The sequence below is a fragment of the Leucopleurus acutus genome (assembly GCF_964270905.1).
Source record: "Leucopleurus acutus genome assembly, chromosome: 2".
Classification (NCBI taxonomy): Eukaryota; Metazoa; Chordata; class Mammalia; order Artiodactyla; family Delphinidae; genus Leucopleurus; species Leucopleurus acutus.
Window position 1 is genome coordinate 104532781 of NC_139143.1, and position 14785 is coordinate 104547565.

General features: G+C 36.7%; 1 protein-coding gene across 1 annotated transcript in view; it reads right to left on the reverse strand.

The window, feature by feature from the left end:
- The window catches only part of SLC30A7 (solute carrier family 30 member 7), an 80859-nt gene extending 67101 nt beyond the window's left edge, over nt 1-13758 (reverse strand). The window contains exons 1-3 of the mRNA XM_082857629.1: nt 13518-13758; nt 13199-13300; nt 174-287 (exon numbers count right to left, since the gene is read on the reverse strand). Of these exons, the coding sequence (XP_082713755.1) occupies nt 174-287; nt 13199-13300; nt 13518-13597 (296 nt within the window). The 5' untranslated portion in view covers nt 13598-13758. The remainder of the gene's footprint in view (nt 1-173; nt 288-13198; nt 13301-13517) is intronic.
- Nucleotides 13759-14785: the final 1027 nt, after the last annotated feature.

Sequence of the window (14785 nt, forward strand, 5' to 3'; positions counted from 1 at the left end):
GAGTTAGGAAAGCGGGAAGGTGAGTGTTAAAGAACTAGAAGGAGGCATGAGGGGTTTTCAAGGGTTCAAGTTAGACAAATGTATTCAATTGTGAAAATTCATTGAGCTTGAGTTTTATATATTATTTTCTGTATTTCTTATACTTCAATAAAAATGTTTTTAAAAAGTCTTACCCATAAGAGAAAGCATCATTATCTCTCCATTTTGAAATAACGGACGCTGCCAATCCAGCCAAAATGGCAGTGCTATCGAAAAACATGTGAAAAGAGTCGGAAATCAAACCTAAGCTGGAAAAGAACAAACACATTGGCATATTATAATAATAACCAAATAGTAGTCATCCTTTTCTAAAAATCTAAGATCCAGCCTCTGCTCATCAGGAACTAATCTTCTAAAAAGACAACATTAAAATATGATATATTGAAAAACATTAAAGATAATTTTTAAGCATCTAAGAAGAAACCCTCATACCCCTTGCCAAAGGAAAAGCCCAGCTGCTACTGAAAGAAGGATAGGCATCTGTCTGCCCTCTGATGACTAGCTAAGGTCAGCTGTCACTGAAAGAGAAACAGAAAAAAAAGCCATCTGCTACTGGGGGCAAGGCTAAAGCCAGCTTGGGCCCGGGATCTTACACTGATACAAAGCAAAGGTCTGCTGTTGGAAGAGGTGCAGGACCCTTGCTCCTTTTCTTGATACACGGCTGCGGGGAGGGGGTGGGGAAATGGGCAGGAACATTAATAACACCCACTCTGACACTCAGGGGGAAAGGGCCTACCTAATGTTGAGGCTGCAACAGGAGAATGAAATATTCATCCCCCCACTTCCCCACCCAAAGCCTTGCCTAAAGTAATAGACAACAGCAATCTACCTCTGAGAGTCAAGCAAGAGCACGGAGAAACTCCCTTGTGGCACAGGTATGCAGGGCTTGCTGAAAACTGAGAGTGAAACAAGAACACTGAGAAAACCCTCCAGTACTCTAAATCCTACACTAAGCACAAAGTGGTAGAAGCCTCTGGAAAAATATGACATCTGTGGCTTGTTGACATTAACTAGCAATATACCACAACACAAAAGCCCAGCTCAACTATTGATCAGATAAGTTCAAAACCCCCATGCTGACAAAACAAAATGAAAAAGGCGTGCACGTTTCTGGGCATAAATACTACTAACCTCAGTCTCTATTACTCTTTTAAACATAATATGCAGCACTCAGTAAATATTTATAAGGCATATAACAAGATCAAGGAAACAAAATAATAAGACCCATTGTTAAGAGCTGAAACAGTGAACAGAATCAGAAGCAGAAAAGTCCCAGAGATTAGATTGTAATAGGGGCTTTAAAACAAATATGATTAATATGTTAAAGGATGTGGTACAAAGCTGGAGAAAATTTATGAACGAACAGGGACTTTCCACAGAGATAGAAACTATAAAATAATCAAATGGAAGTGATAAAAACTTTTAAAATATCATAGTATTAAAGATTAAAATTAACATACATGGGCTTCTGAGCAGACAGGACACAGAGAGAAAGCATCAGGTCAAAACAAATTATCCAAAGTAAAACACAAAGAAGAAAAGGAATGAAAAAGAAAAAAAAAAAGAACATTCAAAACCTATCAAAGCATCAAACAGACTAAAATACATGTATTTGGATTCTCAGTAATAGAGAAGAAAGAATAGGGTAGAAAGAGCATTTAAAGAGAAAATGCTTGAAGAGTTTCCCAAAATTAATGAAAAACAAAAAACAAATCACATATCCAAGAAGCTTAATGAAGTACTAGCAAGGGAAAAACCCTACATACCTCACAAATTGCTGAACACCCAACAGAAAGAGAAAATCTTGAAAACACCCAAAAAAAAGAAAGAAAGAAAAATTGGATACAGAAAAACAAAGATAAGATTAATAGCATATTTTGCATCAGAAACTACTCAAGGCAGAAGGCAATGAAGCAATGTCTTTAAAGTATTGAAAGAAAAAAAAAGCGTCAACCTAAAATTCTATATCTAGCAAAATATCTTTCAAAAATGAAGATAAAATAGATTTTTAATACAACCAAAACTGAGAGAATTCACTGCCAGCAGATCTGAACTACAAGAATAAAAAGTTCTTTAAGTCCAATATGATACCAGATGGAAACTTAGCCTTGTATGATGATCACTGAAAATGATAAATAGGTGTAAAAATATTAAAAATAACTTTATTTTAGTATCTTTAAAAGATAATTGAGAATAGAAAAAAAGAGGAAAAAACAATAACCCAAAAATTGGTTCTTTGGAAATATCAGTAAAATTCACAACCTTTAAATAAACTGACCAAGAAAAAAGAGAAAGGGCTCAAAGTACTAAAATCAGCAATGAAAGTGAGATACTACTACTGACTTTATAGAAATAAGAAGGATTATAAGAAAATACTATGAACAACTAAATATAAACCAATAAGTTAGATAACTTAGATGAAATAAACAAATTCCTAGAAACAATCTAGCAAAACTGGGTCAAAAAAAATCTAAATAGATTTATAACAAGGAAACAGATTAAATTAATAATTTTTAAACTTTCAACAAAGAAAAGCCCAGGCCCAGATGGCTTCACTGGTAAATCCTACCAAACATTTAAAGAACAATAAATATCAATCCCTGGGCTTCCCTGGTGGCGCAGTGGTTGAGAGTCCGCCTGCTGATGCAGGGGATGCGGGTTCGTGCCCCGGTCCGGGAGGATCCCACGTGTCGCAGAGCAGCTGGGCCCGTGAGCCATGGCCACTGAGCCTGCGCATCCGGAGCCTGTGCTCCGCAAAAGGAGAGGCCACAGCAGTGAGAGGCCTGCGTACCGTAAAAAAAAAAAAAAAAAAAAAATTCAATCCCTTACAAACTCTTCCAAGAAACAAAAGATGAAGGAATACTTCCCAACTCATTGTATAAGCATTACCCTGATACCAAAATCAGACAAAAGACACCACAAGAAAAGAAACTACAGACAAGTATTTTTTGCAAATACACACACAAGAATCTTCAACAAAAGACTAGCAAATTAAATTCAGCAATATATAAAAGAGTATACGCTACAACCAAGCGGGATTTATCCCAACAATGCAAGGTTGGTTAACTACATGAAAATCAATCAATATACTACATCATATCAATGGAATGAAGGACAAAACCCACATAATCATCTTAATAGATGCAGAAAAGCATTTCACAAAATCCAACACTTTTATGATGAAAACACTCAACAAACTTGCTATAGAGGGAACTTCCTGGACTGATAAATGGCATCTACGAAAACCCCACAGCTAACATCAGCATCACTAGTGGCTAAAGACTGAATGCTTTCCCGTAAGATCAGGTACAAGATAAAAACATCCCCTTACCACTTCTATTTAACATTGTACTAGAGGGTGTAACAAGGGCAATTAGGCAGGAACTGAAATAAAAGGCACCCAGACTAGAAGGGAAGGAGTAAAACTATCTCTATTTGCAAATGGCATGATCTTGTATATACAAAATCTTAAAGACTCTACTAAAAAACTATTAGAACTAATAAATGAGTCTGGCAAGGTTGCAGGATACAAGATCAACATACAAAAATGAATTATATTCCTATATAATGTGATGCACAAAAATGAAATTTAAAAAATTTCCATTTACAATAGCATCAAAAAGAATAAAATAATTAGGAATAAATTTAACCAAAAAAAGTATAAAAGCTATACTCTGGAAACTATAAAATATTGTTGGAAAAAAATTAAAGAAGACCTAAATAAATGGAAAGATGTCCATGTTTATGGATCAGAAGACAATACTGTTAAGATGGCAATACTTCCTCAATTGATCTACACATTCAACTCACTCTCCATCAAAATCCCAGCTGACCCCTTTGGAGAAATTGACAAGCTGATCTTAAAACTCATATGGAAAAGCAAGAGATATAGAATAGCCAAAACAATATTGAAAAAGAAAAGCAAAGTTGGAGGACTCACACTTCCTAATTTCAAAACTTATTATAAAGCTACAGAAATCAAAACAATGTGGTACTGGAATAAGAATAAACGTATAGATCAGTAGAATGGAATTTAGAGTTCAGAAATAAACCCTCACACATTTATGGTCAACTGTTTGTTGACAAGGATGCCAAAATAGTTCAATGGTGGAAAGAATAGTGTTTGCAACACTGACACAACTGGATATCCACATGCAGGAAATGATTTTTGACCCTTACTTCATATTATACACAAGGGTTAACCTAAAATGGATCAAAGACCTAAACATAAAAGCTAACGTATTCACAACCTTGGATTGGGCAATGGTTTCTTATATATGATATCAAAAGCACAAGCAACAAAAGAAAAAAAGTAACAGACTGGACATCATTGAAATTTTAAAACTTCCATGCTTCAAAGGACATATAAACAAAGTGAAATGACAGTACACAAGTGGGAGGAATTATCTGCCAATCATATATCTGACAAGGGGCTTGTATCCAGAATATATGAAGAATTCTTAAAAATCTTCAAAAAGAGAAATTATCCAATTTTTTAAATGAACAAAGGATCTGAATAGACATTTCTCCAAAGAAGACATACAAATGCCCAATCAGCACTAGAAAAGTTACTCAGCATCATTAACTACAATGCAGGGAAATGCAAATCAAAACAATGAGAAACAACTTCACATGCACTATGATGACTACAATAAAAAAGCCTAATAATCCCAAGTGTTGGTGGAGAAACTGGAACCCTCACACACTGCTGGAATAGTATTTGGTAATAAAAATAAATGAAATACTGATACATGTAGAACATGGATAACCCTTGAAACCATTATGCTAACTGAAATAAACTGTCACAAAAGATCATATGCAAATGATTCCATTTATATGAAATGTTCAGAATAGGCAGATATATAGAGATAGAAAATAGATTAGTGATTACCTAGAATTGGGGCAGATCAGGAGATGAGAGAATTGGAGGGTGATGGCTAGGGGTGCAAGGTTTCCTTTTGCAGTAATAAAAGTGTTCCAATATGGACTGTTGTGATGGTTTAACAACTCTGTGAATACTATAGTAAAAGCCATTCAATAGTAGACTATAAATGGAAGAATTTTAAGGTATATGAATTATATCTCAATAAAGCTGTTTTAAAAAACCATATCTGACAGTCTAAGGCAGGGTGAGCAATCTATGGCCCACAAGCCAAATCTGGACCACCATTCATTTTTGTAAATAAAGTTTTACTGAAACACAGTTATGCTCATCTGCTTATACACTGTCTATGGCTGCTTCTGTGCTGTAACAGTAGAATGGAGAAACTGTAACAGAGATCTTATGACCCTTAAAGCCTAAAATATTTATTATCTGCTGTCAACAGAAAAGGTTTGCTAACCTCCGGTATAAAGCCAAAATAGGAACACTGTATTGTAGGGTTTACATAAACGTGAAGTGTATGACAATAATAGCACGCAGGGACTTCGCTGGTGGCACAGTCGTTGGGAGTCCCCCTGCCAATGCAGGGGACATGGGTTTGATCCCTGGTCCGGGAGGATCCCACATGCCGCAGAGCAACTAAGCCCGTGTGCCACAACTACTGAAGCCCACACACCTAGAGCCCGTGTTCCACAACAGGAGAAGCAACTGCAATAAGAAGCCCACGCACAGCAACGAAGACCCAACACAGCCAAAAAAAAAAAAAAAAAAAAAATTAATAATAATAATAGCATACAGGATAGAAGGAAATGGAAGTGTATTATTATAAAGTTCTTACAAGATACATGAAGCAACATATTATTTGTGATGTTAAAGATTTGTATTATACATGCTTTAAAAAAAAGCTACTTGGGGGGGGGGGCAGGAAATCCTATTGGGCAGAGGATCCTGTACCAACACAAAGCAGATGTTTTGCTCTGACCAAAGGAGCAGGAAACTCACTCTCACCCAAGACCATCTACATAAATGTGACAGACTTTAGCTGTCACCAAAGGAAAGAAAAAATGTTAAAAACAAACAAACAAACAAAAGAAAAACAAACCAAAAAACATACCCTTGAGGCCCAGACTCACAGGGCCTGCCTAAGACTGAGGCTTGGTCAAGTTAATGAATGCCCCTCTGCCCTCACCACAAACCTCACACTGAGTAACAATCAACAGCAGTCTATAGCTTGGCAGGGGGAGGGTGCATTGAGCATGAAGACAGAACTTCTGTGACACATGCATATGAAGAATACTGGAAACAAAAGGCCTAATCGCCTGTCGGAAGATGCATGCCTATTCCTAGTCATAAATACTACTACCTCAATATCTACTGATCTCGACTCACAATGTCAAGGCTTTGATCAAAAATTTCAAGAAACACAAAAAATAGCAAGCAAAATAACTCGTTGTGAAGAGATAAAGCAGTCAACAGAATCAGACCAAGATGCTGGCCCAGATACTGGAACTATCAGAACTATAATTAATACATTAAAGGATCTATGGAAAAGGTGGGGAAAAATGCATGAATCAATGCGAAATTTCAGCAGAGAAATGGGAAGTACAAAAAAAAAAAGATTAAATGGAAATGCTAGAAACAAAAAACAAGGCATCAGAGATGAAGAATTCTTCTACTTGGCTTATCAGCAGACTGGACAGAGCTAAGGAAAGAAATCAGGAAACTTTAGGCTAGGTCAACTTCTGAAAGCAAGCATATCGGCAGCTCAATCTTTAAAAAGCAAGAAGCATCAGAATGGTTAAGAGCACTACTTCTTAAGTCAGAGTATCTGGGTTCAAACCCCAGCTCTACCATTTACTAATTCTGTGACTGTGAAGTTGTTTAACTACTTTGGACCTCAATTTTTTAGCCATCATTTAAACAGGTAACAGTAAAAAATGTCATAAATATTATAACTGAATTAATATACATGAAACACTTATCACAGTGCTTGTCACATTAAAGCCACATCGATATTCCCATTATTACTATTATTATTAATATGAATACCTTATAATATCTAGTGTTCCCAGTATGATCTATAGCTCTCAATATTTGGTTATATGCTACAGCTTTCTTCAATTGTAAGTGCTACAAACTAAAAGTCAAAAACATTCTTCATAGAAGTTGAAAAAGCAGTTTTTACATTTCCTTATAATTTAGGATAATTATAAAATTAGAAACAAGTAAAGCACATTACTCACCCACACAGAAAGGAACAAAAATTTATAAATTTCTCAAAAATCATTATAAAGTATTTTGAAAATGTCTTAAGTTTTATCATGAACCTTGTATATTTTATTCAACTATATATAGATGCATGATAGTTTAAGTATCGTCTATACTTATCTGATACCCAACTCAAAGTAGAATAAGAAATAGTGAATAAATGAAAAGGCTGAGTGAGAAAATCAAAACCTGAGAACAAGGTAAGGTTCTTGCTATCCAAGCAATCCTCTCAGATTTAGTTATTTTAAGATTTTCCTTGGATAGTTAGATCACGGTAAAACTACACACTTGGCCCTTAATAGCTTTGTAACACTGAAAATAATAATTTAATTATATTTTGAGGTATGAAAGACCCATTTGAAGAATATCTCTGTAAGGTGTTATAAAACCAATAAAAAATTATGATTTTTTCTATGCTCTGATAAAGGACTGATATAGTAAGCTATTTTTAAAATTTGGTTTCAGAAAACTCTGTCTCTATTCTGATAAAATATTGTTGTGGTGTTGCAGTAAAACCTGACAATGAGAATCTTTACCCACCCTGCCTTGATTTCATGAGATTTTATAACCAAATTTAAAAGTCAATTTCAGCAACGACATTAGGCTACATATTTAATAGGTTTATTTTTTTCTCTGTATATGTGGTTTTTAAAGTTTTTATTTCTTAATTGGAGGGTTTTATTATATATATGACTTTTATTCTAAATAACTGTAAATTAGTTGTAGAAGAAGGCAAGTATTCATGCTAAATAAATATAAATTTTAAAATTTACTGATTTATTGATCTACATATATTAGTGCAAGAAAAGGGTAAACCTCTACTGTATACTAGAGCAATCAAGTTCCCTTTTAAAGAGGCTTAGATATAGCATGGCAATTTTAATACTCATCAAAATGAGATTTTGATTTTATTTAAACTTTAAGTAAATTTAATTGTCATTAAAGTGTTATTTTATTTTTAGCATAACATAAAACATGATTCTACCTGAAATAATACTTCCTCTTCTGAGGTGGCAGAACATCATGTTCTCTTAAAGCATTGTGATATGAGATCTTTTCACCTAAACCTGGTATCATGATTGGAAAATTACTTAGTTACAACTATGTAGGCAAACTCATGTGAAAAAAGTCTACTTCTAGTTCTCTGCTCACCTATTATATGTCAAAATAGTGTTCATGAGGAATGTCAATTTTGCTGCTCATCTTCAATATCAGTAAATGTTTCTGATTATGAATTATCACTTAAACTACATGGCATAAAATTCCTTAGAAAATAAAGGTAGCATAGAGAATATTTAAGGTTATATGATTTACACATCAAATGTGACTTGATTAAAAAAATTAGTTGCTAAAAGCAGCCTCCTTGTTTTAGGCTCCTATCTTTAAACACTAAATACTAAAATGTATTTTTAAACTTTTTTTTTTTAAGTGACCACTTTCTAAGGACATTTTTATAAAGAAAACTTCTTAGGATATAAAAAAGAAACCTGATCACTGAAGCAAAATATAATAAATGTGAACAGAACATTTGGCAAAAGAAACTTATGAAATGGATTTTATTTAAGGTCTATTGAAGGAAAAAACAAAGAAAGGGAGAAAGAACCTATAAATTAAGAGGTATGAGACATATCAACCAAATACCATTGATCTTGTTTAAATTCTGATTTGTAAAACCAACTTTAAAACAAATTTATTTAATAAGGGACAGGTGAACACTCACTGGACATTTGATATTAATAAATTATTAATTTTTATAGGTCACAATGACATCAGATTATGTTAAAAGGGGGGGCTCTTATGTTTTAGACTCAACTGAAGTAGTTATGGAAGAAATTATACTATATCTGGTATCTGCATTAAAACAATTCAATGGTGACAAGTGTAACAGATGAAACAAAATAGGCCACATGTTAATAAACATTAAAGCTGGGTGATGGATACATGAAGTCCACTAAACTCTCTACTTTTATATACATTTTCCACAATAAAAAAATTTTTAAAGGTCTACTGGTAACTAGGCTAACAGCATATTTACAGTGGTTGTTAGACATTAATTCAAAATCAAAGAAAGGGAATCATCAACTTGGGTTCCATGAGATAGAAAGGGGGAAAGAAACTATCAACTATCGATTAATTAGCAAGAATTAGAAAATCCTTAGAATCCTGATATTTGTATAAGTTGTTAAACTAATGAGAGTTACAGTGAAAAACCCACAACTCCACTACATTCCATATAACCCTTTACTGTAAAGAAAAATTCTCAGCACAGTGGAATCGAAATCTACATTTTTAAAGTAGAAAAAAAAACTATAGAAAAGCAAAAGTCATCACCATAACCTGGTAAGTAATGTCTTTTGGGAAGAGAAGGGAAAAGTTGATAAAAGTCTAAGACATTGCAAATTTTTAATGCTACAGAAAAATACGTAACTAATGGAAGCCTTTTTCTTAACCAAGGAAGTACTTTACAAACATATGCTATGACATACTTTATAAGAAGTAGGACCAAATGAGTGACTGGTATGGCCTAAAACATTTCTTTAACACATAATTACTTTGCTAATACAAAGACATTTGCCTTTAGAGTTAAATGAGTTTCCTCTATGTCTAAGGGGGAAAATGGTTGTAACAGCTTTGGTAGAAAGTATCACTGAAATTAAGAATTTTAAGACAGTGAAGTAAACATAAAACAGAAGAGCATAAAAACAAAGAAAGCAAACTATATTAAGATACTAGGGAAAGAATCACCGTATAGTAGAAAATACTTGGATAACAGGTACTTCTAGGCTCTTCTGCTACTCTGGAAAGTAAAAAACTCCCTGGGCCTCCTATACTTTTCCACCTGTAGAAGAGGTCCGACCGGCTTATTTCTCTTTCTACTCCCACTTCATAAGCCTACATATTCCCTTTCTTCATTAGTGAAAAATCCTTGACTTTCAGCAGAATACCTGGTTGACTGGAGCAAATATGGCATTTGCAACTGGACATGAACATGTGACAAAGGTTGAGCCACTGAAATATCAGTGAAAACTGTTGTGTGTTAGCGTCCAGATAAATCTCCTTAAAAGACACTTTACATACTTTTTCATTCTGGACATTCTGCTGCTAGGGATGGCTGGAACTCTAATAGCCACTTTGGAAATAAAGTTTTATCTTGTTTAGGCAATCACTAATTTGGGGTTTTTCTAAAACTTGAGAAAGAACCTAATCCTAGATGGTACAAAACACATTGTTTACATATACCATTCTACCATGAGATTAGTTACTCAACGATAAATAAGTAAATGAAAATAAATGCTAGAAGGAAAAGAACCCTAGAAGGAAAGATCACATATGGTATTCCTACCATTTTCCTACTAAGAATAGGAAGGGTTTAATGTCCCCCTCACCCTGCCCCAAATGGGGTAGTTAGCATGGTTAGTTTAGGGAGGTTAATTCCATATATTCATTATTCCTTCATTATTTCATTCTGTAAATGTGTATTAAGCATACTATGCACCAAGTACTAAGGTGCCTGAATAAGACAGAAGAGATCCCATTTTAATAAAGTTTACATTCTAGTAGAAAGTAAAAGGCACTAGATATTTAATGAGGGAAAATATACAAAGAGCTTAGCTATTCTCCACTGATGACACATTTTCACCAACAAAAATATAAACCAAGTATAATTAAGCTCTTATTTAAAATGAAGGTGTTGAATAAGAACCAAAACTATTTAACGTTTGTTGCAACTAGATCAAATGTTTCTAAGAACCTTTATTCATGAAGAGAAAGAATGTTTTATCTATCTTTTAATTCCATAATGGAAAAAAACTCTTGACATTTCATAACATCTTGAAACTTAACTTTTACATAATGCAAAAGAACACAGAAATGACTATGACAAAAACAAAAAACAAGTTTTGGTAACAAATTTACTCAAGGAACTTAAAATCTAATTGAATCTTTAGGAACAGAGATAATCTAGTCATATAAAGAAATCGTTGATCAGTCAACAAAGGGGCCCAAAATTTGTTGTGTGTAAATAAGACAAAAAGCCAGATTATGAAAAGGCCCAAGCAATTTCCAAGTCTGCCAAGGCTTCAACGGGAACACATTTGTACTCCCAATTAGCTGATAAAAATTAATATTGGGGGAAAAGTGACTGTGGATGTGGAGGTTAACATAAAAATGTAGACCTGCTAATTAATCCAGGCATGACAGACAGTGGTTCAGAGTTAGACTGCAAATCTGTAAGATATAACACAAAGGGAGTAAACTGGAGGAGAAAAGGCCTAAAATTAAAAGAACAAGCTACCTGAGGGCAGAACAAGTCATGCATCACTGATGTTTTCCTTATGTACTGATGAATATTGACTAATGGCTTAGAAAACAATGGTTTTAGTAATTTCCTCAAGGGATCTCTACAGATCAAAAGAATTACTTTCCATAAAGAGATGGTTTAGGCACTTCAAATATGAATCCCTTGAACAAGACATTTCACATAGTAATTTATGCAATGGAAAGCCATAGTGAAATATAATGTATTGTAATATAAAGTAATTGTAGCAAAACTGTATGTAGGCAAACCAAGATACAGCCAGCACATATACCACAATATGGCATAATTTAGGAAGAAGAAAATATAAAATATAATATAAATATCACATATTTATAATAAAGTATGATTATTTCAATACAAGTTAAGACAATAGAGTGCTTTTAACATGTATATTAACATGTATATTAACATGTAATATATTGAAGAGTGTTAATATTACAGGACACATATATCGGATTCCCAGAGGATTAAAAATGGTTATTACATATATTGACATTTTATTATGTTTCAGTATGCCTTTTACACTTAAGTGGTGACTAAACCAATAACCGTCATAATCTGCTGAGTATTTTTGATAAAACTGAATTGACATTTGAATTTAAAAGTCCACGTTTTCATATGAAAGTATACATGTCACAAAAACTGGTGGTATCACCTAATGTCATTGTTCAATCTCAATAGAGATAAAAATCAAGAACAGCAATTCTCTCTGAAAATGGACCTTAAAGGACAGAGACTAAGTCTATTTAATTAATAGGAAATAAAGCATAGATGGTATAGGTTCTTATTTTGGGGTCCAAGACCTATTTCAAGAAACCCAAAGAAAAAACTTAAGTTTTATATAAAATTTTGAAGTGTTGGCTATTATGAGATTCTCAAATGAGTATGATATTTAAAGAGGAATCAGTACACCTACAAGTGAGATGATCTTATCGTTGCTGAACAATTTTATAAGACCTTAAGTTATTCAACAGCAAACACCTGGATAACAGTACTGCATCTTCACAGTTACACTGGATAGACCTCTTTCCATTGCAGTTAAAAACAAAAACAAAAACAACCAAAGGTGACTCCAAAAACCATCAACTCAAGAGATGTAAGGCTTTTAGAAAACTATATGGGATCTTCTACCGCAGTCAAGACCAAAGGAAAATCATGATACAGTTTCAGCATAAAATTAAAAGAGAATGAAAACATGTTTCTATCGATATCCCCTTTATAAACCTCTTCCTGGTTTCAAGACCTAATAACAAATTAAGTAGAACATCTCAGATATTCCCTCTCGGAAGTTTATGGGTGAATCCCAAATGCCACTCCCCCACAGAGTGGCAGGAAACGCGTTTCTCCCAATTCCAAGAAAGTGGACAAAGCTAAGGTGAGTAAGGACAAAAGACTCTCTCCATCTGTCAAAATGAGGAGGGGACTTGTCACTCCGGTTTGACGGAGTGGGGGGAAGTGGGAAAAGGAAGAGGGGACCTAAATCTTAACTGCTGCACGTGATGGCCTCGGCTTTTAAGAAATGTAACCGTGCCAGATTGGTGTGGATATGAGAAAGCAACACAGCAGCAACTCAGAGCAGTGGCAAAGGCAAGAGCTGAACCTCCTGGTGAGGAGCTACGTGGCATTAAGCAAACAGTGCTTCGTCTCCCCCACCCGCTGCTTCCGCCCCAACCCTTTTCCCCTTTGGTTACCAGTTGCTCCAGATGCCGTACAGTAGTTCAACAAAAGCGAAAGAGAGGTTCAGGCACAGGAAGAAAAACAGGTTCCGAGACGTCTTGTCCGACAGGATAGACCTAAGCATGACACAAGTAGGGAATAGCCGGGAAAGTCAGGAGTGCCGGACCAGGAGGTTGGGTTCCCCTTTCAGGACCCTCCCAGTCCACCCGTTCCTGTCCTCACACGAACGAGGGTGTCGCTGACGCTCCCTCCCTGGACCTCGGGCCATCCTTAAGTCTGGGCCTTTTCCCCTTCTGCCGGACACCCCCTTCCCGCAAATACGGCACCCCGCACCTAAACCAGCCTGAGATCTTGCCGAACAGATTGAACTTAGGTGGTTTGTATTCATCGTCCTTGATGGACAGGGGCAACATCTTCTCTGCCCGGCGAAGGGCCGGGTCTACTCCCCTCTAGTAGTGGCTCCGTGGGTGATGGTAGTGACAGTGGTGACGCCTCAGATGGGAATCTAGGAATCCCGCTTGTCCCGGGCCGCGCGCGTCTTCGAGACAGACAGACTCAGACACACACCGGAGAACGCGCCGACTTCCGGCCCCAGCCGCGCAACGCGTCCTGGGACGGGAAAGGGGGAAGGCGGGGCCGAGGGAGGGACGTGCGCGGTGGGGCGGGGCTTACGACGAGGGTCGGGTTGCGCGAGTATTGCTGGGGGCAAAAAGAGTTGGCAACTATTAAGTGGTCTAAAGGGCCGACTTGGAATGGAGTCCCGCCACCTGGACTCTGGAAGAAAATCCTGAGATGGCCACCCACAGACTGGGCTGGCTGGGAGGCTGTGAGCCCACTCACGCCCACTCCGACTGCCTACCATTCTTGTTCCCGGATGCGCTGGCGTCCAGCGCCTGCCCTTTCGCCATTGCCCCTATTAGCATTAAATCCTGGTGCATTAGAGAGCAGTGCTTAAGAATCCAGGCGGCGACATATTCTCTCGCCGCCAGTCCGCAGGAAGCGCAAAGAATGGTTTTGCTGGATGAACTCCATGGGCGCCCAAATCCTAGTAATCCACCCCGTCCCGCCCCCGAAAACAGTGCCTGACCTTTCTGTACTGCCACGCAGGAGGCAATCAATAAATGTCTTCCGAAAGAATGTTTAAAGGTATTTAAAAGAACCTTTTAAAAGGAGATCCTACGAGACCGTGTTGAAATTGAGGTTTGGTTAAGGCATTGCTTCCCCGACAATCTCAATCCGTTCATAACCCAAAACTCGAGTTCCTGCACGTCCCCTTCACTTCCAGGTCATCCCGGAGGCCGCCGCCGCGGCTCTAATTCTCGTGAGAACCCCATAACCAGTTTCAGGGAAGTGCAGGGAAAACTGACTCGTTGGTGGGACGTGAGGGCTTGCGGAGCGCCAAAGGCGAGCCCGGCGGGCCAGTGCTGGGCGCCCACGGTGGTTGGAACTCCTCTTCCAACGCCTCTCTGGGAAATTGTTTGGGTAAGGTCAGGTGGTCCATCACCTGAATGATTAAAAGTTGTTACCCTTGGGGGGAGAAATGGGCCAAAGGAGGACTGGCTTTTGGAGGTGGGCTAGAAACTACAAAACCGAGCTTCTTG